The 27,292-nt window shown below is 40.4% G+C and overlaps 1 protein-coding gene across 4 annotated transcripts in view; it reads right to left on the bottom strand.

The window, feature by feature from the left end:
- Nucleotides 1-27,292, bottom strand: part of Malt1 (MALT1 paracaspase) — a 51,941-nt gene that overhangs the window by 10,916 nt on the left and 13,733 nt on the right. For 2 of the 4 annotated variants that reach the window (XM_048363227.1, XM_048363230.1), the window contains exons 4-10: nt 25,129-25,288; nt 23,843-24,021; nt 23,031-23,127; nt 21,721-21,753; nt 18,147-18,173; nt 15,911-15,943; nt 5,336-5,539 (exon numbers count right to left, since the gene is read on the bottom strand). In XM_048363227.1, coding sequence (XP_048219184.1) covers nt 5,336-5,539; nt 15,911-15,943; nt 18,147-18,173; nt 21,721-21,753; nt 23,031-23,127; nt 23,843-24,021; nt 25,129-25,288 — 733 coding nt within the window. The remainder of the gene's footprint in view (nt 1-5,335; nt 5,540-15,910; nt 15,944-18,146; nt 18,174-21,720; nt 21,754-23,030; nt 23,128-23,842; nt 24,022-25,128; nt 25,289-27,292) is intronic. The other 2 variants (XM_048363228.1, XM_048363229.1) reach the window with 2 other exon arrangements.

Here is a 27,292-nt window from a genome sequence, read left to right as displayed (position 1 = left end):
TGGGGGTGGGAGGGAAAAAGAAGGCAAGATGGGTAGAGAAGGAGAGGAGAAGGGAGAGAAGTGTTAACTCTTTATATGCTCTGAATATATACATAGCACAGTTGACAAGTGACTTATTTTCTTCAGTCCGATACAGGCACATTTAAAAAATAGCCAATTACAGTCAATGTTAATTTGCATTTTAAGTTATTCTGGCAACATGCTTCACTTAAATTCTGTATTTTAAAACAGTAACAAGATGCTGTCTTAAATAGAATCAATTTCATAAGAGCTATATATATATAATTAATGGTATACTATGAAATGCAATTTTGTCTCCTTCAAGGTAGAAACAGTCTAATTTATATCCATGCATTCTTGGCACAGGGAAGGAGCCTAGTAAATATTTAACAGATGACCAAGGTAACATAATTCAAGATGCTCAATAAAATTCCCCACTAGCAAAGCAAACGCACAGTAAGATACCATTTCACACTTAACCAGAATAACTATAATAAAAAAGAGGGACAATAACAAGTATTAGTAAAGATGGAGGAAAAACTGGACACTCAGTCACTTCTGGAGGAAATATGACATAAGAACTTGGAAAGACTTAACACAGAATTACTAAATGCATCAGTAATCCCACTGTCAGGTATATGCCATTCTAATATTCTATCTCTAGTACTGCTAATTCATTAAAATATTTAAACATAGAAGAAGACAAAAACTGCTTTGTGTAGAAATGTCAAGGGACTTATTTAGTTAAAATATAATTCTGAAAATTCGAGTTTTTGGGAATTTTATTTCTTGGTAACATGATTTAAGAATCTAGTTTGTCATAGCTGTTTATTTCTGAAAATAGAGAAGACATGGAAAATTCTCAGCTAGATGTGAGACACATTTACAATCCTAGAACTTGGGAGGCTGAGGCAGGAGGATCCTGTTTAATGTCAGTCTGGGCTATATAGGCCCAGTCTCAACAAAACAAAATAACAACAATTAAAACAAATCTTGGGCTGGGAATGTGGCTTAGTGCTAGAGTGGTTGCCCAGCATGCAGGAAGCCCTGGGTTCAATTCCTCAGTACTACATAAGCAGAAAAAGCCAAAAGTGGCACTGTGATTCAAGTGGTAAAGTGCCTTGAGCAAAAGAAGCTCAGGGACAGTGCCCAGGTCCTGAGTTCAAGCCCCAGGATCAGACCCCCCCCCCAAAAAAAAAATCCCTGTGTGTTCCTAAAAATATCCTCCTGTGGTATCATTGTGTGTGAAGGCCTAGAGACCTGTATAATTTAATGAACTAGATAACAACTTATGGGTGGGAACAGGAGGGAAAAACTAAGAGAGCGAGGGAAGGGGTGATGTGACCTTGTTCAAAAAGAAATGTAGGGCTGGGAATATGGCCTAGTGGCAAGAGTGTTCACCTCGTATACATGAAGCCCAAGGTTTGAATCCTCAGCACCACATATATATAGAAAAAAAAGGCCAGAAGTGACACTGTGGCTCAAGTGGCAGAGTGCTAGCCTTGAGAAAAAAAAATGTACTCTTTATCTGACATATATAATTGTATCCTCATCTGTATATCACCTTTACAGTAACAATAAAAATGCATTAAAAAATCTCTCTTCCATTTGTGTGAATTTTCTGCCCACGTTGTCAGTTCTGTGATGATAAAGTCAACTGCCAATGACAGACTGCACAACGCAGGAAAGCATTTCAGGCATCTATTTCTCCATTTAGTTTAGCAGTTGCAGTTAAAGTATTTTATTTAAACAGCCAGATAAAGGGGTAAAAAAACAAAGATGACATTAGTAAGAGATGAAAATGATCAAGTACATAGATATCCATACAATTCCCTCACTTTTTTAATATTTAAATTCATCAATATGTATTTTGGGGGGGCACTACAGGGTTTTTTTTGGGGGGGGGGTTGGTTGTGGGGTTTGAACTCAGTGTCTGGGCTCTGTCCCTGAGCTCTTTTGCTCAAGGCTAGTGCTCTCTACTTCTGGTTTTTGAGTGGTTAAATGGAGATAAAAGGGTCTCATGGGGACTTTCTATCCAGGCTGGATTTGAACTGTGATCTTCAAATCTCCACCTCCCAAGTAGCTAGGATTACAGGCATGAGTCACTGGCCACTGTAGGGTGTGAACTCAAGGTTTTTCTCTTGCTAGACAGGAACTCTACCACTCGAGCTATGCCCCTATCCCTTTTTTTTGCTTTAGCTATTTTTCTAATAGGGTCTTGTGATTTTTGCTTGGAGTTAACCTCAGACTGCTACCTTCCATTTGCATCTCCCTGTGTAGCTGGGATTACATATGTGAGCACAATGCCCACCGTGTTTGTTGTGATGGGGGTTTTACTAACTCTTCTTTCCAAATTATGATTCTCTGATCTCTACCTCCCCAGAAGCATGAGCAATCATACGTGTGTGTGTGTGTGTGTGTGTGTGTGTGTGTGTGTGTGTGTTTCTTTTTTATAGCTCATTGCTTCCAGTGAAGTTTTGGAAGTCTTTTCCTGCTTAAGTCATGCAGGTGCCCTAAGATCTGAGATAATTTATATAATATGAATATACTCAAACAATCCACAAGATACTGGAATGAAAACATAAGCATGTTGCTGAGAAGGTCTATGATATAATACATTTTTTTATTAGTCTGTAAGAAATGTGGGTGGATATTCCCATTAGTCAATATTCCACAGTGCTCACAAAAAAGTTATATTACCTTCATGTGTTACAACAACTCATTGGAAAGGAAATTCATCCATATAAGATTTTGAGTCTTTTCCTCATCCCTTATACAACAACAGCAAAAGAATGATTTTTGTTCTTTTAAAATTTTTCTTTTAAGTTGGGTGCCAGTGGTTCACCCTTGCAATCCTAGCTACTCAGGAGGCTGAGAAGCCTGGGGGAAAAAAGCCAAAGTGAAGCTGTGACTCAAGTGGTAGAGTGCTAGCACTGAACGAAGCTCAGGGACAGTACCCAGGCTTTGAGTTCAAGTCCTAGGACCAACACACACACACACACACACACACACACACACACACACACACACACACACACGTTCTACTTCAAGCCTGTAGTCTTAAGTTACTTGGGAGGCTGAGATCCAGAGGACTGAACTTCTATGCCAACCTAGCCATATATTCGAGACCCCTTTTGAACTATTAGCTAACTATGGTAGTGGCGTGTGCTAGGTTTCTAAGCTGTGCAGAGGCAGACTGAAGGACTCAGGGTTCCAGGCCAGCTTGGGCAGAAAACTTTAAAAAAACTGTACCTCAATGGAACAAGCTTAGCACAGTGGCATTGTGCCTGACATCCCAGCAACATGTGAGACTGGGATGAAGAGGGTAACAGTTCTAGGCCAGCCCAGGCAGAAAACAAATGTGTGGTGGCACACACCTGTCACTCCAGTGGTGACAGGAAGCCTGAAACAGGCAGATCACCAGAGCCACGTGGGCTCCCTGGGGAGATGAACTTATTTCAAAAAAATAAGCAGTCAGAAAAGGGCTGGCAGCAGGACACAGTTAGAGTACTTGCCTACAAAGTGTGAGGCTCCCACCAAAATTATTTTTAAAAAAGATAAATTAAGAAAAAGCGAACTTCTGAATTATCCAAGTAAGATAACATGAAACCAAAATGGCCAGGCACGGGTGGCTCACACCTGTCATCCCAGCTACTCAGGACCCTGAGATCTGAGGATCATGGTTCAAAGCCAGCCCAGGCAGGAAAGTCTGTGAGACTCTTATCTCCAATTAACCACCAGGAAACTAAAAGTGGCACTGTGGCTCAAAGTGGTAGAGCGCTAACCTTGAGTGAAAAGGCTCAGGGGCAGCTCCCAGGCCCAGAGCTCAAGCCTCATGGCCAACAACAACAAGCCAACTTGACACCTTTTGTTTATCACTTGCAGGCGTAAGCACAGCCTGGCAATGTCATTTTCCTGGCAGCCAAATATTATTGCACAAGGTGTTGGTAAGCGCATCCTGTGAAATACAGCTCCAGTGAGCCCAACTCATTTGGCCTGCCCATATTTGAAGCTGTATTACTTACTACTACAAGCATATTCTATCTCTTAAAATTCTTTACCTGATATGCAGTGTTCTTAACATATTTAAGCCAAAGAATGGGAAAAAAAAAACCATTTAAAGTTGACTATTGCAACTTCTGTGGAAATGCATCTTGAGTCACAGATGTATAAATTTAAAAAATTTATAAATGGAAAGAATCGAGCATATAGCTCAGTGGTAGAGAACTTGTCTATCATGTGGAAGGGTGAATTTAGTTCCTAGCACCGGGAAAGACAAAAAGAATGCTTTCATATGACTCATTAAGATTTCCCTATTAAATTCTAGTTTTCACTAAAAAAATAGAAAATAGCATCAAATATTTAGAAAAAGGCCAAAATGTACATAATACTGAACTTTTACATTAAAAATTAATTTTTTATATTAAAAATTAAATAGCCTATTTTTCATATGTAAGTGTGTATTTGCTATTATGTTTTGTGCCAGTCCTGGGGCTTGAACTCAGGGCCTGAGCACTGTCCCTGAGTTTCTTTTTGCTCAAGGCTAGCATTGTACTACTAGAGCCACAGCACCACTTCCGGCTTTTTCTGCTTATGTGGTACTGAGGAATCGAACCCAGTGCTTCATGCATGCAAGGCAAGCACTCTACCACTAAGCCACGTTCCCAGCCCCTCACGTCTGGCTTTTTATGTAGTTAATTGGAGATAAGGAGTCTCACAGGCTTTCCTGGGTGGGTTGGCTTTGAACTCTGATCCTCAGATCTCAGCCTCCTGAATAGCTAGGATTATAGGTGCGAGCCACTGGTACTAGGTTGCACTTTACAATTTGTTCATCAAATACTTTTCTTTTCTTTTTTTCTTTTTTTTTTTGGCCAGTCCTGGGCCTTGGACTCAGGGCCTGAGCACTGTCCCTGGCTTCTTTTTGCTCAAGGCTAGCACTCTGCCACTTGAGCCACAGCGCCACTTCTGGCCATTTTCTGTATATGTGGTGCTGGGGAATCGAACCCAGGGCTTCATGTATACGAGGCAAGCGCTCTTGCCACTAGGCCATATCCCCAGCCCCTCATCAAATACTTTTCATAGTCAAAATAAAAAGGAAAATTACAAATGACAGGTAAGAATTCAAAACAGAACATTTTGACGAAACAAACAAGAAGACACTAAGAGAATTAGTTATTTACATAAAATTAAGATAAAACTTACCTTTTTTTAATAAGAAAAAAATTCAGTTTGACAATGTATTTGCCTTATTTTGCTCGGATTTTTCAACTCTTAACCTAGCTTAGGTGACGAGAGTGGTACGTAATTATGAGAACAAAGATTAGAAATATCTCACCATATACTCCTTTGTCTAAAAGCAGCAGGAATTCATCCACAGCATTACACATCTCATATTCAGTGAGGTCCAACAGTGAAACCACTTTGAAGTCTAGCTGCCTCAGTAAGTTGGTCAGCTCATACACGTCCACGAGAGGAGCTTTAAGCTTCGGGTGCTCCCAGTAATTCATATTTCCTATCAACAGAGCAACCTTGTCTTTGGCTGTAAAAAAAACAACGGGGAGTGTTTAATGGAGGACATAAGACTAAACTTGTAGAAATGATATCACAATAGTAATTTAAGACTGAATTACTTTAACATTTTATGTTTCATTTTGTTGTTGGTGGTGGTGGGGCTTGAACTCAGGTCCTAGGCGCTGTCTCTGAGCTCTTTTGCTCAAGGTTAGTACTCTACCACTTGAGTCACAGTGCCACTTCTGGTTTTCTGGCGGTTAACTGGTGGTCTCACGGACTAAGTTGGCTTTGAACCACAATCCTCAGATCTCAGCCTCCTGAGTAGCTAGGACTACAGGCGTGACCCACCAGTGCCTGGCTTCTATTAAATGTCATTGCAGAATTATCACTATATATGGAAGACCAATACACCGAGAGGAACATACAGGCAAGAAAACTGAACAACTGTAATTAAAATTGGAGACCTTTGAAAACTAGGCAAAAGTACTTATTAATGATATGAGAAGCACAATGGTAATAACCATAATTTTATTGAGCTACAGCAAAATAGTGTAATACTCAACTAGATTTTTAGAACCAACTTACATAAGGAATGTTTAGAATTGAATTTCCATAACATCTGGTTTTCTTTTGCAGAGGGAGAGAGGGGAAGGAAGAAGTCATGTGAGCAAGCTCAAGTAAGCACAGGTAAGGGGAAGACCTGAGAAGAGAACAGCAGGAACTTCACAAGGATTACACACTTCATTTCTGTAGTAGTTGTTTCTCAAAAAAAGCCCAAACCAAAAAAAACCCAAACATTTCCTGTTTGGGAGGAGGCTCTGTGTGGGGTATGTGATGACTTTGTTGAGTGTCATGGAACAGTTCATATTCTCAACAGTGCAGGGAGATTTTCCTCAAAAAACAGTGGGTTCTGATAGGAAATAAGTTTTTGGGAGGTGGGCCAAAGATCTGTACATATCCCCAGCCTGGGGCTGGGGATATGGCCTAGTGGCAAGAGTGCTTGCCTCGTATACATGAGGTCCTGGGTTCAATTCCCCAGCACCACATATACAGAAAACGGCCAGAAGTGGCGCTGTGGCTCAAGTGGCAGAGTGCTACTTGAGCAAAAAGAAGCCAGGGACAGTGCTCAGGCCCTGAGTCCAAGCCCCAGGACTGGCCAAAAAAAAAGGTACTAGCCAGCTTGGTTTTGTGGCCTGTCCTCAACATACCTGAAAGCTGGATGCAACTTACCTAAGCTTAAGAGGCTTCTGCCCTGCACTTCTGATGGTCTGGGGTAGGGCCAAGGGGTTTGAAGAAACCTACTACACGGCCACAGGTATAAAACTACAGTGCACTCAATTACATTACATACAGCACATAGCAGCATACTGCTACTGGGCAACAGATCTGCTACATCATACTTTTCATTGTCCTTTATTTAAAATATTTTTACAATACATATACTCTTTCTACTTAAAATTATTTTTTTTTGCCAGTCCTGGGCCTTGAACTCAGGGCCTGAGCACTGTCTCTGGCTTCTTTTTGCTCCAGGCTAGCACTCTACCACTTGAGCCACTGTGCCACTTCCGGCTTTTTCTGTTTATGTGGTGCTGAAGAATCCAACCCACTGCTTCCTGCATGCTAGGCAAGCACTCTACTGCCAAGCGACATTCCCAGCCCCTCTACTTATAAATTTACTGTACAATCCTCTATGGTATGCCAACAGCAGCCTCATCCATTGTGCTTACTACATTAAAAAAAAACAGCACTGTGCTGCACTGTGTACTTGATGTCGTGGTCTAATAACACATCTCTCAAATTCTATGCCCCCATAGTGTTGCATGACTCTAGTTAGGAAAGAACAGCAACTTTACAGAACGCAAGGGTCTAGTAACATGTGTGGTAAATGTATGTATCAGCTGCCCATACTCTTATAAAACTTTTCCTCAACGATATGTTTTGGGGGCTTTGAACTCAGGGCCTTGCACTTGCTTGGCTTGTCTGCTCAGCTGGTACTCTACTCTTGGGCTATGACAGCAGTGCAGCTTTTTGCTGGGTATTTTGGAGACTTAAGTCTTGCAGACTTTTCTGCCTGAGTTGGCTTCAAATCTCCATCTTCAGATCTCGGCCTCCTGAATAGCTAAGATTACAGGTGTGTGCCATGGGTATCTAGCAATAATTGTTGAGGGCTAGTTCCTAAGCTGTCTTGGAGTACTTTCTTAATGATAAGAAAGATGGTAGTTAAATAAATCTTACCTTGTCCAATCTAGTGGTGAAGCAGTTCCTGGGTAGCAGGAGATCAGGGATGGATTTAGAACACAGAAAAGTAGAGGCTGCGGCTGACATAGATGACAAAGACCTATTCTAGGAAATTAGTTGTAGAAAAAGAAAGAGATATTAGAGAGAGTACAGAGGAAACGAAAGTAAAATCTGTATTTGAGGAGATAAAGAGGGGGAGATATAGAGAGGGAAACAAAGGAAACTTCAAGACAGCATACTAAATAAGCAATTTATGATGGTTTTCAGGTGATAAATAAGGGATTTTCTATATAAACATTTACTGTAAAAGCCACCCACAAGTTCTTGAACACAAACCATTTATTGGAAGATAGAAACGTGAAGCTGTGGGTGCTGCTTAGTGGCAGAGCCTCTGCTTTAGCAGGTGAGGGTCCTGGGTTTGATTCCAGCACGCCTCCCTGTCCCCCTCCCCCCAAAGAGGAAATAAGGATGCCAGTTGCTTATGCAAAAGAATAATGAAACAACTTCAGAAAGAGAGAAACTACAGGATCCTAGTTAACTTCCACAGATTAATGCAGTATATTTTTCAAAACTGATTCTGTGTTATATCACTGTCTAATAATTGTGTCACATGTCCAAAAGGAGTTCATATTTCCAAGCACCTGGAAAGGGACCTGGTACATACTGTATACTGCATGCATGTGAGGAATTATCACAATGAGAGCCTTTCCTGTTACTATAGTATAAAAAAAGTTATATAAAAAAAGTTGCCAATCTTTGGCTATCCATAAAAACCGAGTATTAGCCAAGTGCCAGTAGCTACTCAGGAGGCTGAGATCTGAGGATTGTGGTTCAAAGCCCGTGAGACTCTTATTTTTAATAAACTACCCCCCACAAGCCAAAAGTAGAGCTATGGTCGAAGTGGTAGAGCACCAGTCTTGAGCACAAAAGCTCAGGGATAGCACCCAGGCAATGGATTGAAGCACTAGGATTGGCATGTACACATACACATGCACACATACACACATATACACACTATTAGTATCAGATCTAATTGGCTGAAGATGTAGTCTTTGTTATTCTGATGCATTGAATCATTTAATGACTCTCCTAATAAGATTAGATCCAGTTCCTCAGTCATATAGAGCCAGTCATTGTAGTCCATGCTTAGCTGCTGAGTAGCCAATGGCCCCCCGTGTAGTTACTCCCAACCCTGAATAGGGATACGCTGTGATTTTTTTTTTTTTGCCAGTCCTGGGCCTTGAACTCAGGGCCTGAGCACTGACCCTGGCTTCTTTTTTGCTCAAGGCTAGCACTCTGCCACTTGAGCCACAGCGCCACTTCTGGCCGTTTTCTATATATGTGGTGCCGGGGAATTGAACCTAGGGCTTCATGTATACGAGGCAAGCACTCTTGCCATTAGGCCATATTCCCAGCCCCACACTGTGATTTTTTTCCTAACCAAAATAATGTGGTATGATATTGCCAGTGCTGGGTCTAAGCACTAAGAAGTCCAGGCACCATGTTAAGAAAGCAGCAGTCTAGTCAAGGAGTAGGGGCTGAGTGAGAGCTGACTCTCCCACCAACCCACCAAGGTACCAGGTATGAGTAAAGCCAAGCTGGACGTTATAGTCCCGGCCACACACTGACTGCAACCACCTGAGAGACCCCAAGAGAGATGAGCGGGGGAGCAGAAGAGCCATTGGTAGAAACCAGCCAACCCAGCAATCACAAGATAATAAAACATATATATTTTTAAATTGATATTTTTCAGGGTTAAAAGTTATGTTAATCAAGAAAATTAATTTTCAAATAATCTGGAAAATGTATCCCCTACAAGCCTCCAGACTCTGAGCTTGATGAAAAATCAGATATATGGAAGAGTCTCTGAGGAGAGTCTTTAGAGAATGTGGAGCTGGCAAGCTGCTTTGACAGCACACAGGCCTAGCAGTCTGGAAGGTTCCGCAGCTACCCCAGGCTGCAGGGATGGACATACCACAGTCTTTACTGGGTGAGAGCTTTGCCTGGTCCTTGCCTATCTGGCTGCTTCAAAGATGTTACTACAGGCTGGCAGGCTCCTTGTCTTCCTGTGCCGTCGCCTCCGCCTCTTCCTCTTCCTCTTCCTCCTCCTCCTCTTCCTCCCCCTCCCCACTCCTCCTCCCTGCATCTGGAGCAACCTGAGCTTGCAACTCCACGATGGCCTCACACTCCACTTGTTCTTACTTCCTAGCTCTTCATCCTATGCCTGTGCTTTATGCAGAATGATCTGCAGTGCCTTCGTGCCCTAGCTCTCACTCTGCATCCCAGCAATCTCAGCCCTGACGCGTTCCACCTCTCCTTTGGGTGAGGCAATCTGCCAGGGCAGAAACTGCTGTGGCAGGCGCTCCTCCGGCTGACCAAGTTTCTCCTCCTGGATCAAGGGAATACTTCTCATTTTCATTCATTTCTTCTTTTGGGATGTCTTCTTCTGAAAGACTGGCTATCTCTTTTGTGATCTTGGTTTCGCACTTGTCTTTTAGCGTCCTCTGTTTCCTCTTGAGGTTTGTCAAGATGATTTGTACTCCCCATGGTTTTCTTTAGATAAATCATTTATCCCACTCTACAGGTCTCAATGTAAACAATCCACAAGAATCTGCTGTCTTTTGCTCTCCCTAACACCATCCCGGGTCTCTGGCAGTGTGGACCAGTGCAGATGTCTCTTCACTTGCTTTAGTACTGCATTTCCCAAGAGCTCTTTGTGGGTGTGAAAAGCACATATACAACACGACTGCTGATCTGGATGGGAGGGCTGGGCACTATGGAGATGATCTGTGCACTCATTTCTATTCCCACTTCCTTGGTGATAACACACTCCATTTGTACAACAAGCTAGGGAGTCAAAAGGTGGCTCCAGGGCTAAGAAGGTATGCTCTAGGAGCTCCTTGAGCAAATGCTGGAATTCTTGAGATCGCTGTGGTTCTCCCACAAGACTCCTCAAATGGGGGAATACGCTCTGTGGGAAGCAAATTTTCTGGAAGGTCTTACAAATACTGCTCCAGCAAACTGGCTCCAGTGTTAGGCTTATAGTCTTCCGAGTTCAGAGACTCTTGGTCCTAGTCCGCTTCCAGTTCATTCACCTTTTTGATTCCTTCACACTTTATGTTGGATTTCTCTATACATTCTACACATTCATCAAAGATGTCTGACAGTGGGAACATCTCACATCATGGTTCTCTATACTGTACCAGGCATAAATTCCAAAAATAGATCTGAGACTTGGAACATCAAAAGGAGGCACCTCTGGCTCCTGACAGGGTGTTTTCTTTTTCAACTGATGCACTTTTTTTGGAGGGGGAGGGAGGGGTGTCAGTCATTGTGCATTAAAACGCTGTCCCTGAGCTCCTTTGCTCAAGGGACTACCTTTGAGCCACAAGGACACTTCCAGTTTTCTGGTGGTTAACTGGGAATAGGAGTCTCACGGGGACTTTCTGCCTGTGCTGGCTTCGAACCACAATCCTCAGATCTGAGCCTTCTCAGTAGCTATGAATACAGATGTGAGCCACTGGCGCATGGCTGATGTCAGGTTTTCTGGCTTCTCTTTGTGTTTTTTCTTATTCTTGCTTTTCTTCTCTAGTTTTTTTTCTTTTATTTAAAAATCTTTCTCTTTTTTTTTTCATTTTTCTTAAATTTCATTTTTTCTTCCCATGGTCTCTCTCACCATTTAGACACTACAGCAGAGGCTTGTGGAAGGTGTCAAGGGAAGGCGGTACAGTATGGGAATCTTTGTAGTACTCAGAGCTGGGGTCCAGATCGGCCTGCTGTCATGCTTCAGTGCTCACTGGGGCTGCTGGTGGGGGCAGGAAGTGTCCAGTCATGTTGGCACCCTGGCAAGAAAGGGAAGTGGTCTTCTCCGTTACCTATCTATTACAACGTAGGTCACACAGCAAGTAGAAGGTAAAATGGGAGCTTCTCGATTCAGTACACACATTCTTCCATCATACTGTGTGTTCATGTACACATTCAACAATGGGGGCAGAGGACCAGCAGGGTTAGACACAGCAGGGACTCAGGAGAAGACTGGTCTGAGCATAGCAGCTCCCAGAAAACCTGCCCCCATGACAGCCACGGCCTCATGCTCGAGCTGCCAGCTGGCACGGCCTCGCTCCCACCTGCCCAGGCTCCGTCTGGACAACAGCACCTTAGGACTCCACCTTCCAGCAATACTGTACTCTACTCACACCACTTATGCCTTCTCTCCTCTGCCTCAGAAACACTTTCTGGAACTGGGACGTCTAATTTAACTTTAAACATCCTACCTGGACTTTGCCTTCCCTGACTTTCCTAGACAAAAGATTTCTACTACGGCATGCTGTGTGATACCAGCCACAGCCTGATGTTAACGTTTATTTATTTCTTGATAGCATGGGGCTACACTGAGTAATTGATCTATATGGTCTAATAACATATTAAAGTGTAACGTATCAAAGTGTATCCCCGTGATTAAATGATATAATGATTTCTATTATATGGCATGCATTATGTACTGCATCTATTGATATCTGGGGCACCAATCTCAGTTCAGCTACTGATTATGTAATCCTGACGAAGTTTTTTTTTTTTTTTTTAATTAAATACAGCTTTAAGTTTTCATCTATAAAAATGAAGGAAATGGGCTGGGAATATGGCCTAGTGGCAAGAGTGCTTGCCTCCTATACATGAAGCCTTGGGTTCAATACCCTAGCACCACACATATAGAAAATGGCCAGTGGCGCTGTGGCTCACGTGGCAGAGTGCTAGCCTTGAGCAAAAAGAAGCCAAGGACAGTGCTCAGGCCCTGAGTCCAAGGCCCAGGACTGGCAAAAAAAAAAAAAAAAAAAGGAAATATATGCATCTAAGGGGCAAATTATACATTTTATTAAGTAGAACACTTAGTTTATTAGTATTACATCTAAATATATTAAAAACAAAGTCATTAGTATTACTACTAAAGTCTTCTGTGACCCTGTCATGTGTATACTTACATAATACATGGCTTCTCACTACAGAAAATAGCTTTATTTTGCTCAGAATACTATTTGTGTTGGGGCGGGGCGGGGGGGGAGGCGGTCCTAGGGCTTGAATTCAGGGTCTAGGTTCTGTTCCTGAGTTTTGTGGTGCAAAGTTAGTGTTCTATCATTTGAGCCACCATTCCATTTCCTGCTTGTTTGGTGGTTAATTGGATATAGAGTCTCATGGATTTTCCTGCTGGGGCTGACTTCAAACCACAATCTTAAGATCTCAGCTTCCTGAGTAGCAAGTTGCCAGCATCCAGTCAGAATACTTTATTAAGTGTTTTTAACAAGGGATATTTAGAGATCTGGGTGAAAGATAATGGAGCTGGAATACATTAAAATTTACACTATGTTGGGCACTGATGGCTCACGCCTATAATCCTACCTAGTCAGGAGGCTGAGATGTAAGGACTGCAGTTCAAAGCCAGCCAGCCAGGAAAGTCTGTAATACTGTATTTCCAATTAACCATTAGAATTTTGGACATGGAGATGTGGCTCTAAGTGGTAGAGCACTAGCTCTGAGCAAAAGAGCTTAGGGACCGCACCCAGGCTCTGAGTTCAAGCCCCATGACACACACACACACATACCACCACCACCACCACCACCAAAAGACACTATGACTGAAGGTATTTTTTTGTTTTTCTTTTTAATTTTGGCAGTCCTGGGCTTTGAACTCGGGTGTTCAAGCTTGCTCGTTATTTTCAGATAGGGTCTTGTCCCACTAAGCTGGCCTGGACCACAATCCCACTTTATGCTTCTTGCCATAGCTGGGATGACAGGCACACACCACTATGCCCGGTCTTTTTGGTTGAGGTGAGAGTCTTATGAACCTTGACCGGGCCGGCATGATATAATGATCGTCCTCAACTGCCTCTCATCCTTCTGCTTGAGTTGCTGGGCTGAGAGGCATGAACTACACTGTGCTTTAGCTACTGGTTAAAATGGCATCTCACAAGCTCTTTGCCCTTGAACCCTGAGCCTCTTAATCCCCACCTCACGAGAAGCTAGGATTATAGGCATGAGCCCAGCTATAAAAGATATTTATTCCTTCTGGTACCTTTACTGAGGCGTGAAACCAGGGCCTTATTGCTCTTGCTTGGTTCTCTTGCTGTGAGCATTCTGCTGGTTAACTGAAGATAGAATCTCACAGACTTTTCTGCCTGGGCTGGCTTTGAACTGAGATCCTCAGATCTCAGCCTCCTCAGTAGCTAATTATAGGCACTGGTAATCTAGTAGATTTTTTTGAAGGTAGTAATTCATGGTTCCTTGTCTCTTTCAGCATCAAGTGCCTTCAGTTTCATGGTTGCTCAATTCTAGGATCAAATCCTGGACCTGGCCATCACTTAAACTTCAGCAACTGTGAAATCTCAAGTAATACATTTCCACTGTGGCTCTTTGTCCTCCAAGTTAGTAATCTCTTTTAATCTCCCGATTCCTTATTTCACCCTATTCACTATTCTTTTCAAGACTTTCTTTCCCTATGTAGTCTTGGCTCATTCCTTCAAATCCCAACTCTCTTGTTCCCTCTGGATGTGCTCTTTATAAAGCTGACTGCCACAGGGCCTGGCATGTAGATGTGAACGGAGGGACCAGTTCCTCCGTTTGCCTTTTCAGTTGCTGGTTTCTTCTACAGAGCATTCACATAATTGCTCTGTACTACTGTGAATTCATAAGTTATACAAGCTGTAGTTTGACTCTGTCAATACTCTTTCCCTTGTAGATGGCAGCTTTTATTTTCCTAAGCAACTAAACCTCTGCTACTTTACCAGTTCTACATCCAGCCTACACTCCTCTTTTCTTCAATCTTTTTAGAGAATTACCTAAAAAGGAAAACCATCAATTGAAAATGTCAACTTCTTAAGACATCTTTCAACATGTTCACTATCTTCACTTCTAGCCTAAAAAAAAAGTTCAACATCCTGATTAAAGCCATTTCTCTCTTTAGTTGTCCATGAACCCCTGACATCCTCTCTAGGAACTGGGTCCATAAGTTGCCTTCTCTTTAATGGAGTGCTCTAATCTTTAATCTGCACAGCCTTAGGACATTCTGCTACTCTAATGTAAACGTTTTCATATCTTCTCACTTTCCAAAGAAATCTGAATTGTATGTTCCATGTAGTTAATCTCGGGTCACTACCTTTTTTTTCCCCCAACAAACTAATTTGTATTGTCATCACCTATTCACTTTTGGTCATTCTTTATCCACTATATCCACATTTGATTCCACAGTATAACTAAGTACCTGACTCATATTAGGTAGGTACTTTCAAAATTTCACTAAGTCATCAACCATTTCTTCAGTACTTTAATCCAGAGGACAAATATTAGACATCCTTTCACCTAACGTCCCAGGACGGAAATGTTGACTCTTCAGCTTTAACTATTTTTCTTATCTATTTTCTTATTCATTCACTTACTTGTGGTACTAGAGACTGAACCTAGGGTCTTGAGATATGTTCCAGCCACCCTCTTTGAATGTCAGCTCAACTTTCATGGCATCATCTCCTGAATATCTTCTTGTATTTTCTTTTCCTCTTCCAAGGTATTCTTTAACTACATCCTAAATCCTCTTCTTTCCACACAAACCCCATCTTCCTGCAACTTCTGCAGAGCTCTCCTAAGCTCTACTCCATGGAGAGTTAATCATCACCTCTTTCTCTCTGCAAATCATGACACGTGCACACACTTTTTTGTTTGCATGTTGCCAGAAACACAGAAATTACTCCACAGAATCTGAAGACCCCAGAAACAGAATCTGTAATTTTATAAAGCTTCTTTTATACGTCTTCTCCAAGTACCAACAATAGAAATTTGTTTGGTTTTGTTTATTGTGCCAGTCCTGGGGCTTGAACTCAGGGCCTGAGCACTGTCCCTGGCTTCTTTTTTGCTCAAGGCTAGCACTCTGCCACTTGAGCCACAGCACCACTTGCGGCTTTTTCTATATATGTGGTGCTGAGGAATCGAACTCAGGGCTTCATGTATACGAGACAAGCACTTTACCACTAGGCCATATTCCCAGCCCCCAACAATAGAAATTTGGACTCCATGATAAAATAGTTATAAAAACCAATTAACACATCTTAAATCCCTTCATGTTCATCAACAATAGTTCAACATTTATATTTCATCATGCACATTAAACTCTACTCACCTAAAGGCTGGTCAGTTGTTTGTTCTTTATTATCTATAAAGATAAAAAAGCAAAAACAGATGTTACCATTCAAGATACTGATATTTTTAGAACTCAAGCTATACGGAAAGCAATGAATGAAAATAGCAGCAGCAGCATTAAAATACGTCAATGAAGAGGTCACTAGTGGCTGGAAGGCAGGGGAAATAGAAAGGTTTGGTAATGGGTACCTAAATACAGAAGAGGGCAAATACTGTCATGTTACATAGCACAAGAGAGCAACTGTAGTCTACAATAACTGCACTTTTCAAAATAATTAGAGAAGTATTTGAAGATTCAATTACCTTACTCTAAGTAAATATGAATACCCTATGTCAATTTGAAAAAATAATTTAAAAGGAAAAAAATACAGAATATAGTTGCTAATGGATTACTTACATTTATTTATAAGGTATTCAGATTTTTAATCAAAACATATGCACCATGGATAGAACTGGAGTCAAGGCAGAAGAATTTCTTTGGCAACTGACTGACAGAGCTCGTAGCAAAGATAATCTGAGAAGAGCAATGGGAGGAACAGTAACAAGGAGCAGCAGTCTTCGTGAACACCTGCACCTTGGCTGCCGTTGTTGTGCATGCTTTGTATGCAGATGTCATACCTCACTCTACACGAAGATGTGCAACCGAAGCAGAGAGAGGTTAGGCCACTTTCCTGAAGCTGTAAAACGAATAGCAACTCTGGGCTCTCACTGAAGGAGTCTCATTCCAGCTGCTACAGTTTCGCTATTCCTCTACAGAGAATCAAGTCCTGCTCAGCCATGGGCATCACCAGGTTAGAGATGCAGAGCAAGATGTGGTTCAATCCGTGTGTGTGCCCACTACTGTGGGAGGGTAAATCTGTTCACGCAGTTAGTAATAGAAATGCTATGGGCGTCTATTCCAAGCTTTCCTGACAGATAAATTCTGGGGCAGGAAGGAAAGAAAGGGCCAGGAAAAATTTAGAAGCTTAATGACAGGTGTATGCAAAACATTTTTTATGAATTTCACAATGTTCTGCAAAGAAACAACAGACAATATAGGAAAAGGAATTAAATCCAGACAAAGAGAAACAATTGCTAGGGTGGTTCTCAAAAAAGTCTTACTGAGGCTCTGCATGAATTTTAGCACATTATAGTAAGGACAGTGACACACTGGTGATCGTGTCTTTCTTTGTCTAATTTGCTTATTATAACCAGCACAGCCCAAACTGCATATACAATAATAGATGTTTATTAATGAAATATGGAACTAAACACACGATTCTGGGTTGAGTGTGTGGTTCAGTGGTAGAATACTTGCCTAGCATGTGTGAAGTGCTGGGATCAATCTCTAACAGCACACACAGAAAGAAAGAGAGAGGAAGGAAGGAAGGAAGGAAAGAGAGAGAGAATATGGCAGGAAGAGGAGGAGGAAGAAGGAGAAGGAAGGAAGGAAGAAAGGCAGGCAGGCAGGTAGACAGGCAAACCAGCTATACACTGAAATAATAAGAAATACTAGGGCTTTCTCTCTATATAAAATGGCCTAATTGCCTTCCTAATGTATTTCTCTATAATTTTATTCAAATCTATTCACAGGTTCCATCATTGCCCTTCAGAATGTCCATAACCTTTATCAAGATTTTTTTTGTAGTTCTCACTATTGGTATGCCTTTTATCCTAGTTAAAAACTTTCCCTTTGGCATAGCTTGTTCAGCAATCTGTGATTAAGGTTGGACAATGAGTTCTGCATATTCCTGCAACTGTCAGTCTCTTAAAGGTCACTGACCAGCTTGTCTGCATAGTGGTCACTCACTAGCCTCACTAATACAGGTGCAGGCACTTACCTAGCTATTCAAGAGATGTTCTACGTGTAAACCACAGAGACCAAGGGCTAGGGTCTGACAAGCTCAAAAACGTGACTCCTCACTCTCTGAAATATGCTTCCTATCATGCAAATTAAGGATCATACATTTCCCCCGTTAACTTCCTTTTTGATATAAGGCATAATGCACTTTGATTTTTTTGTTTTGCCAAATATTTTCCTACCCTTATGGTTTTATAATCAAGAACATTATTGCATCTTATCTGTATGAAACTGAACTGCAAGAAGTGGTAATTTCAACCCTAAATTATATGATTTCAACAAAGAAAAACAAGTTGCTAGCTTTACTAAAGACTGTCTAGTGTCTTGGTTGTATTCAATTTACTAGTCTAAAACTAGAACATTTTGTCTTACTCACCAGGATGTCCAAAATTATTTAATTCATCTAAAACAAAATAAAATAAAAGAGATTAATTTGAAATAATCTAAATGCTTATTTAGCACAAGTAATAAGAGTAATGACAAAGCTGTTTTTTGAGTCGTGTTAGGTTTTATCAGTTTAAAACTTTCCAAATCAAATGAAGAAGGCATGCAAATAGGAAAAAATAGCAAAGGATACTGTTGTGGACATCACTTAGGACTTCTAAGCTATTGCTGTTTTCATTAAATAACAAAAAGCTAAATAAGCCAAGGTCATGGGGGGGGGGGCTCAAACTTGTATTCCTAGCTTACTCAGGAGGCTGAGATCTGAGGATTGTGGTTTGAAGCCAGCCTGGGCAGCAAAGTCTGAGAAACTTATCTCCAATCAAGTACCAAAAAGGTGAGATGTGTAGCGGTAGCTCAAGTGGCAGAGTGCTAACCCTGGCAAAAAAGCTCAGGGATGTCACCCAGACACTGAGTTCAAGCCCTAGTCTCTCTCTCTCTCTCTCTCTCTCTCTCTCTCTCTCACACACACAAGCTACGCAGACTCATTCGTAGTTTTTGGAAGTTTGAGATATTTTGGCCAATTACAGGGCTAGTAACATAGTCAAGAGGTAAGTCTATGGCTTCTTGAAATTAATATTTAATAATTTTTAAAGAATCTTAATTTTAGAAAAGCAGAAAATTCACAGCACTACTGAGGAATAATATAGAAGGTTCTTGTATACCCCAAACTTAAGTGTTTTATTTTGTGGTAGTAAGGGGTTGAACTCAGGGCTTTGCATTTGCTAGGCAGGTGCTCTACTTCTTCAGCCATACTGCTTGCTCTTTAGCTCTGGCTATTTTAGAGACAGTCTCAATTTTCCTTGGGCCATCCTTGACTGTAGTCCCACTTAGGCTTTCTGCTGTGGCTAGAATAACGGGTGCCCACCACTACTATGCCAAGCTTTTTCTGATGAGATGGGAGTCTCATGAACTGTTTTTTTTGCCTGACTTAGTTTTCCCATTATGAACATGTTATACTGCCACAAATTAGTGAAGGATTCATGTTTCAGTTTTGTCTCAGGACTCCATCTAGGACACCATACACATTTACTGTGTCTCCTTAGGCTCCTCTTGAGTATGACAGGGGCTCAATTATTTCTCATTTTTGACAGTTTTGAGGAGTAAATGGCCAGATGTTTTGGAGACTGTCCCTTGAGATTTTTCTAATGGTTAGACAAATGGTTTCTCAAGGTCTGATGTGGGCTAATGCAATTAAACATCCTTAACATTACAGTCCTCACCTGTTGTTGTTTTTTCTTTACACATTGAAAGAAGGTAAAAACTAACACAACAAATTGCAAGTGTTGCAGTGTTTCTAAGGTGTTATGGAGAAATTTTATATATATATATATATATATATATTTTTTTTTTTTTTGGCCAATCCTATGGCTTGGACTCAGGGCCTGGGTACTCTGCCATTTGAGCACCACTTCTGGCTTTTTTGGAGTAGTTTATTGGAGATAAGACTCTCATGAACTTTCCTGCCCACATTGCTTTGAACCACAATCCTCAGATTTCAGCCTCCTGAGTAGCCAGGACTACAGATATGAGTCATCAGGGCCTGGCTAGAAATGATATTCATACAGCACGTAAAATCATCTAAAAGCAGTATTCACCAGTGCACAGGGTATGTGCAATCTTATTGTCATGTCTGTAAGACTGATTTTTTTTGGGGGGGTACCTGTTTTGGGGCTTGAACTCAGGGCCTGGGCACTGTCCTTGATTTTTTTTTTGGGGGGTGGTGGTGGTGATTGATTAGAGATAAGAATCTTGAGGACTTTCCTTCCTGGGCTGGCTTCAAACCATGACCACCAGATTACAGCCTCCTGAGTAGCTAGGATTATAGGTGTGAGCTACCAGTACCTGGCTGTTATTTTTTCTTATCTTTCTTTAGTGAGTATGTTTCATACAGTTGTAATACAGTTAGGTGCTTTTGTCATGTTCTGTGTTTGTCTTGGGGTCCCCCTGCCTCTACCAATGACTGCTTAACATCTGAATTCAATCTGAGTTATATATGTCAATTTCACTGCCACAGCTATCCCAGATTTCAGTTAACCAACTCTATCTCTTCTCCTAACCAAGAAGCTTTAATGAAATATACAGTGAAAATGTCATGTTGTTAATATGTATCAATTCATCGACTGTAAAAAGTCTCAGCTTTTGTAGATGTTTTAAAAGAAAAATGCTGAATCTACTTATTCCATCTAAAGTTTTTAGAGCAACTTTCATAGGTAATTTTTTTTTGTGTGTTTTCCTAGAGGCCCTGGGGATTGAACCCAGTACCTTATGAATACTAGACAAGTGCTCTACCACTGAGCTACTTTCCCAGACTGGGTGTTCTGAATAGTTATTTGAAAATTATCATTGCCACTGGAAAAGATTATGTGGTAAATCATGCAGGCATACAAGCAACATGGGAAGGTGATGATCACATGCATCAAGAGCCAAACAGTGGTGCTCATTTATATTCTCAGATGTCTCTAATGTTACGATACCAAACAACAACAACAACAACAACAAAACCATGCAATTAGGCAAAAAGGAGCAGGAAAGGGAGAGAAGTTTGAGTAGGATTTATTCCTTCATTCAGGGTTAACAGATTAGGGATTAGATCTCCTTTATGTAAGAGGATTCTTGCTCACAGTTATGTATAGGATAAAAACAGTAATTAGTATTTTTAAAATGATACTATAGAGATCCAAATGACAGGAAAGCCAGGAGACATAAGATTTAACATTATTTTCTTACTTTATTCAAGTAGGAAACAAGATTATGTAATAGTCTGAAGAGGCGGCAATTGAAAAAATACTTTGCTATCCATAAACCTAAATTTATGCTAAGATAATTCAAGTTTTAATATTTACTCATTACAATTTAAGTACAGTACTGTAGTAACTTAGAACAAAATAGAATTTTATGTTGAAATAGATTTTCAGTATTCTTTAAATAGTGGAGATGATGTGGTAAATTAATTTATTTCTAGAATAATTTACTATTTGATAAAACCTGTGTTGGACAATAAATCTGTTCTGAAACTTTAATAGAAATTGCATTTGAATTTGAGGAACATCTTATCATGGCTAAGGGATAAAATGATCTAAACAAATACTCATGACAATATAGCTAATTTTTAACATATGAGGCTATCATTAACATTAATTGTAAATAGTCGGAAAATAATGGCACATGTCTGTAATCTCAGCACTTGGAAAGACAGTTTCAGACAAGCCCAGACTACATAGTAAGACCATGACTCAAAATATAAAATCATAAGAGTTCATTAATAAAAGTATGCTATGAGGAGCTTTGTTCTTATATGCAAGAGAAAACAACTGAACATTATGTTAGTTATGTGTCAGTTTCATAGTGTCTGAGGTATAAAACTACGAAAAGGAGGAATCCAAGTAATTTCCTAGAGCTAGTATTTTTTCCATCACAGCACTCAATAGGCTAGAGCACTACACCAATCCCCAGAGTAACCAGCATGCAGAAGACTCAGTTTCAAACCAAAGGATTATAAGTACTACCTTCAGTGCACTCCACTGCCTCATCTGTTCTTCCTTGTGCCAGAGAAAAAAATTTGAATATATTGAATTCATGATGTTAGGAAGGCAGACATTAGAGATAAATATCACAGAAATAGGTTGTCAAACCAACACATGCACCGACACCTCCTACTACTAACAACACAGCCATAAACATATTTATTTGTTGCAACCCTCGGTGACCGGGGACAAGACAGTAATGGACACCAGACAGTGGAGTTGGGGTTTGGGGCAGCAGGGGCCTGAAGTCTTCTGCCAACTTCAGGTGACCTGGGTCCATTGTACAAGGTAATTATTGAGTAGAGTGCAGGGGTGTACATGCAGAAAGTGAAATCACAATTTCCTTGAAGTCACAAACACCAATCGTGGTATATTCTTACTCAAGTGATAAATAACTTCTTTATCTTAGGAAGCAGCGAATGACTAACAGTTAGCATAGATTTTTATCTATTTTCGAGTTCCCAGAAAGTCTTGTATGGAATTAGCCTACTACACGAAGGATGGAAATCTGAATTCCTTTCAAGCCAGGACTGATTGACCATTTGGGGAAACTCTCAGCGTTCTGAGAGTTCTGGGAGGAGGCCTTCCATCCTCCTGATCCTTTAGGGTCTCACAGCTCGGCTTTTGGGGGCTCTCATACATATGAAATAGAACTACCAAATTATACAGTTCATAATAGAAATTTTGACTCATAGTCATTCTTTTATGTCTGTGATACTTTTTGTTAAAACTCTTTTCCATTAGATCATGTTTTTTAGGTTCAAAATTTTAAAGAACACATCTTGACACAAGTGTTTAAAATAAACTACAACATTAAAAATAAGCCAAATGAGCAAATGAAATTATTTTCTGTTTCTTTCTGCTTTTGGTATAAGGAAACAAGATTAAGGCCTTCATATGCTTTCTTAACTTTTTTTTTTTTGCTAGTCCTGGGGCTTGGACTCAGGGCCTGAGCACTGTCCCTGGCTTCTTTTTGCTCAAGGCTAGCATTCTGCCATTTGAGCGACAGCGCCATCTCTGGCTGTTTTCTATATATGTGGTGCTGGGGAATCGAACCCAGGGCTTCATTTATTCAAGGCAAGCACTCTTGCCACTAGGCCATATTCCCAGCCCTTCTTAACTTTTTTTTTTTTTATAAACATAATTGCTGGGGTAGGGATAAGGAAAAATGAAGCAACTCTTAGTACTTAACATACTATTAAACATAAAGCAAAAAAGGAGACCTCCTTCTGCTTAAACATTTGTTTATAGTGTACATATGGCTTGTCAGAACAATGAGAAATACTGCTTACCGATGATGATTTCTACCTTTCTACTATCTTGACTGTCTTGATCATTATATACACGACACCAGTAGGTTCCTTGATGCTCCAAATCCACATACGGAACCTATATCCATATCAGAAACAGACACATTTTTCTCTTCAATTTTAATTTAAATTTGCTTAAAAGGCCGGTAGTGTGGTGGCTCATGCCTGTAATCCCAGTGACTTGGGAGGACAAATCTGGAGGATTCCAGTCTGAAGCTAACATGACAGAAAGTGAGATCTTATCTAAATCAATGAGCAGGGTGTGGTGGCACACACTTGTAATGCAAGCTATTCAGGTGGCCCAAGGTAGGAGGATTAGGTCTGTGCTATAACCGACTATGGGCAAATGTAGGAGACTTACCTGAAAAATAAAGCAAAATAGGGTTTGGAGCATGGCCCAAGTGGTAAAGCACTTGTTTATCAAGTGTGAGGCCGCAAATTTAAATCCCAATATTCCCCCCCAAAATAAAAAAAAGATGGCTTAGTGAAAGTCATTTTGTGTTTATAAGAATTTCCAAGACTTTCAACATTTTTCATCTCCACTTATTAGGCTAAATATTAGCAAGCAAATTATATAATTATTCTAATAGTGGTAAATTTGGTATATAGTATTTGTCATTTTACATAGACGCCAAGGTTGAATTATAGCACTTTCACAAATATTAGGAACCAATTAAATCAAAAGGGATCTGAAACACTTCGAAGAATATATTTCAGCGTTCATTTTACATTTTAACTGCACTGTTTGCTTTATATATTAACCCCCAAGATACCCAAAAAACCCAACTACCTACCATGTATAGCTTTTTTGTCTCATGCATTAATGGTGATTCATTTTTGAACCACTGGTAGTGAGGAATAGGGCTTCCAATAGCCACACACTGTAAAACCAATGTGCTGCCTGGCACCAGTTTTTGAGACTTTGGTTCAACACAGATTTGCAACTTCGATTCAGAGATGCCATCCAAACTACCTTGAATTAAAAAAGGAAACAAAAATCTCTAAGTTAAAAATTAAAACAAAATTCCCCTATAATTTACATAAATATATGTGCTTGAGTTTACTATTAGTTGTTTGGTTTTTTGTCCATCATGGGGCTTGATCCCAGGGCCTGGACACTGTCCCTGAGACTTTTTGCTCAAGGCTACTAGCTACTAGTACTCTACCACTTTGAGCCACAGTGCCATTTCTGGTTTTCTGGTGATTAATTGGAGATAAGAGTCTCATGGACTTTCCTGCCCAGGCTGGCTTTGAACTGCAATCCTCAGATTTCAGCCTCCTGAGTAGCCAGTATTATAGGCATGAGCCACTAGCACCTGCCTACTCTTCATTTATTTAGTAAAAAAACTTTTTTGGGTCAGTTATGGGGCTTGAACTCAAGGCCTGAGCGCTGCCCAGGCTCTTTTGCTAAAGGCTAGCACTCTATCATTTTGAGCCACGGTCCTACTTATGGTTTCTGGTGGTTAGTTGGAGATAAGAGTCTCAAGGACTTTCCTTCCCCAGCTGGCTTTTAACTGTGATCCTCACAGTTTTCTGAGGAGCTAGGATTACAGGTGTGAGCCATCAGCACTTGGCTTAGTTTTTAATAGTCTTTAAAACCATATCCTAAACAGTGTTCCATAAAATTGTAGTATATTCCCAGAAACATTAAGAGATCAAAGAGTGATGTGGACAATAAAAATTAGGAAATTCTGGGATAACCAAAGTATCAGGCAGGATAAATCAAGAAATGGAAGTAATGAGGAGAAACTATACTTGAGCTATGGATGTCATGCACAAAAGCACCAGGCCAAGAAATCTGGAAAGTTTGAAAATCCCAGCAGCAAGGATCAAACTGAGAAATCCCTATATCATCTTGATAGTTCTGTAAGCACATGTATGAGCAAGACATGAGAAAGACAATCAAATCACATGGGATCAAATCTTAATGCCTAACAACAGAATTATATATATATATATATATACATGTACATATATGCATAAAACTTCTGGTACTATTTTGATATTTATAAAGTCCATTTAAAAACAAATATTAAAGTAAAAGACAATGTATCAAACAATACTAAACTTTGTGACTTACCCTGGAAACTTTCTGTTACTTCCGTCACATCACAAACATCCAGCTGTGACCACTGGCTAAATTCAAAGGTGAAATTATTATTAACTCGACAGACATAAAAGCCTGCATCTTTCATATGCACTGCATTAAAAATAAGTTCTGGTGAATTTCCATATGGAATCTGTGAAAGAATTAATTAGGGCATATTAAGTGACTGATTCCATCAAAACACATCTTACAAAACGGTACGAAAAGTGGTTTCATTATGGAGCTTGGAAAGTATGCATTTTTTCTTCCAATTTCTAAAATGCTTATTAGTTACCAAGTAAATAATGCCATTTTAAGAACGTCAGTTCTTAAATCCATCTAGAAATCCATGTAGCTTTTGCAAACCCATTTAAGCAGAGAGGCAGCACAGGTTGCACTTAGCACTGCCTGACAATCCTACCACGGATCCCACTAAGTCTGCTTTCTTACCAGATGACTAATGCATGCTTTCTTCTCTCATTTCCTCAATCCAATCCTACTTCAGTATCCTCTCAGATACTATCTATATACAGAAATCATCTCCTCTTCCTGCTTTCGAACCACAAACTCATGCATGCCTGTAGTTATTTGCAACTGCCTTTTTTGCTTCAGTTAATATGAAGATTTGGGGCTGGGAATATGGCTTAGAGGTAGAGTGCTTGCCTAGCATGCATGAAGCCCTGGGTTCAATTCTTCAGCACCACATAAACAGAAAAGCCAGAAGTGGCGCCATGGCTCAAGTGGTAGTGTGGTAGTATGTTAGCCTTGAGCAAAAAGAAGCCAGGGACAGTGCTCAGGCTCTGAGTCGAAGCCCCAGGACTGGCAAAAAAAAAGAGACAAAGATGTATTTCCCAATAAAAGTTACTTGGGCTAAAAGTCTGTGAGGACCAACTCAGAACCCTGTATCTGGTGTGAAGATTGCATTAAATGGAAGACATGTAGAGTTCAACAGATGCAGAAAGAAACCTTTGCCAGCTTCCTTTATGACAAAAAGAAGGTACTAAGAAATGAGGCTGCCATAAGTTTCCTCTTGGAGTAGCTTTTACTCCCAGACTAGATAAATAAATCCCTTCTGCAGAGAGATTTTATAGCTATGAAGAGAGAAACTTTCTGAGACTGATACCTGAATGAGTACACACCACAAATTGTCTTCTTCTCCCCTTTGAAGAAATCTGCTTGGTCTTGGCCATGAAGCTCCCCACCACCTTCTTATTATGTTAGATGTATAAACCTCTGAGAATCACTAAGTAAGTTACTTCTTTGGTAGGCTCCCATATGGATATGAATCGAGTTTTTCTCCTGCCAACCCATCTCATCTGTTATTTGCACAAAGAGGGTAACCAAAGAGGGTAGAGGAAAAGTTTGTCCTCCATAGCAATCTCATCCTCTCTAATCTTGCTGCAATTTTCTCTGCTCTGGCAGCTATCTCTGTTTTACTGTATCATTTTCAAAAACATACTCTTGTACCCTTCCTGTAAAAGCTGGCCATCATTTGTTCTTGAAATACTCTCCTTTTTCTCCCCTTAGTATCTTCACTGGCCATTCCTTTACTTTCCTTGACTACATACTTCTCAATGCTGACTCCCTGGACATCCAAAGCGCCTATCTGATTTCTCTGGACATATAACAGACATGTCAAACATCTCTTGTCTTATTTGTAAAACTCTTGGTTTTGCTCCTTAAATCTCTCTCTTGTTTTCTCAAAACCTCAGTACAAACATGTCCCAGTTGTTTCTTTCTCTTTCCCTATGCTCCATATCCAATCTACTAGTCTGGCTACTTGTAAAATACATTACTGAGATACACCCTGGGATCTACTTCTACTGCTATGTGTGAGTCCACATTATAGCTATATATAAGTCAAGCACAGACATTAGATATTTGGTCTTCTTGTGATTCTTTGCCTCCTTCAAGCTGTAAGTTTGTGTGTTGAAAACATAAATCCTATCAGGTTACTTCCCTTGCTTAAAACCTTTAATGACTTTTCACTTCCTATTGCCATTCTGTTTTATTGCTCTTCACTCTCAGAAACAATGCCTTTGTTAACTGCTTGTCTCTGGCCTGGGGTCCAAGTTTTGTGAGGACAGGGACCTTGTGTATGTCAATTATCATGCTTTAGAATGAGGCCTGGCATAAAATATGTGATCAAGAAATACTT

The sequence above is a fragment of the Perognathus longimembris genome, chromosome 15, assembly GCF_023159225.1.
Source record: "Perognathus longimembris pacificus isolate PPM17 chromosome 15, ASM2315922v1, whole genome shotgun sequence".
In the NCBI taxonomy this organism is placed as follows: Eukaryota; Metazoa; Chordata; class Mammalia; order Rodentia; family Heteromyidae; genus Perognathus; species Perognathus longimembris.
This window is presented reverse-complemented; position numbering and strand designations above follow the sequence as displayed.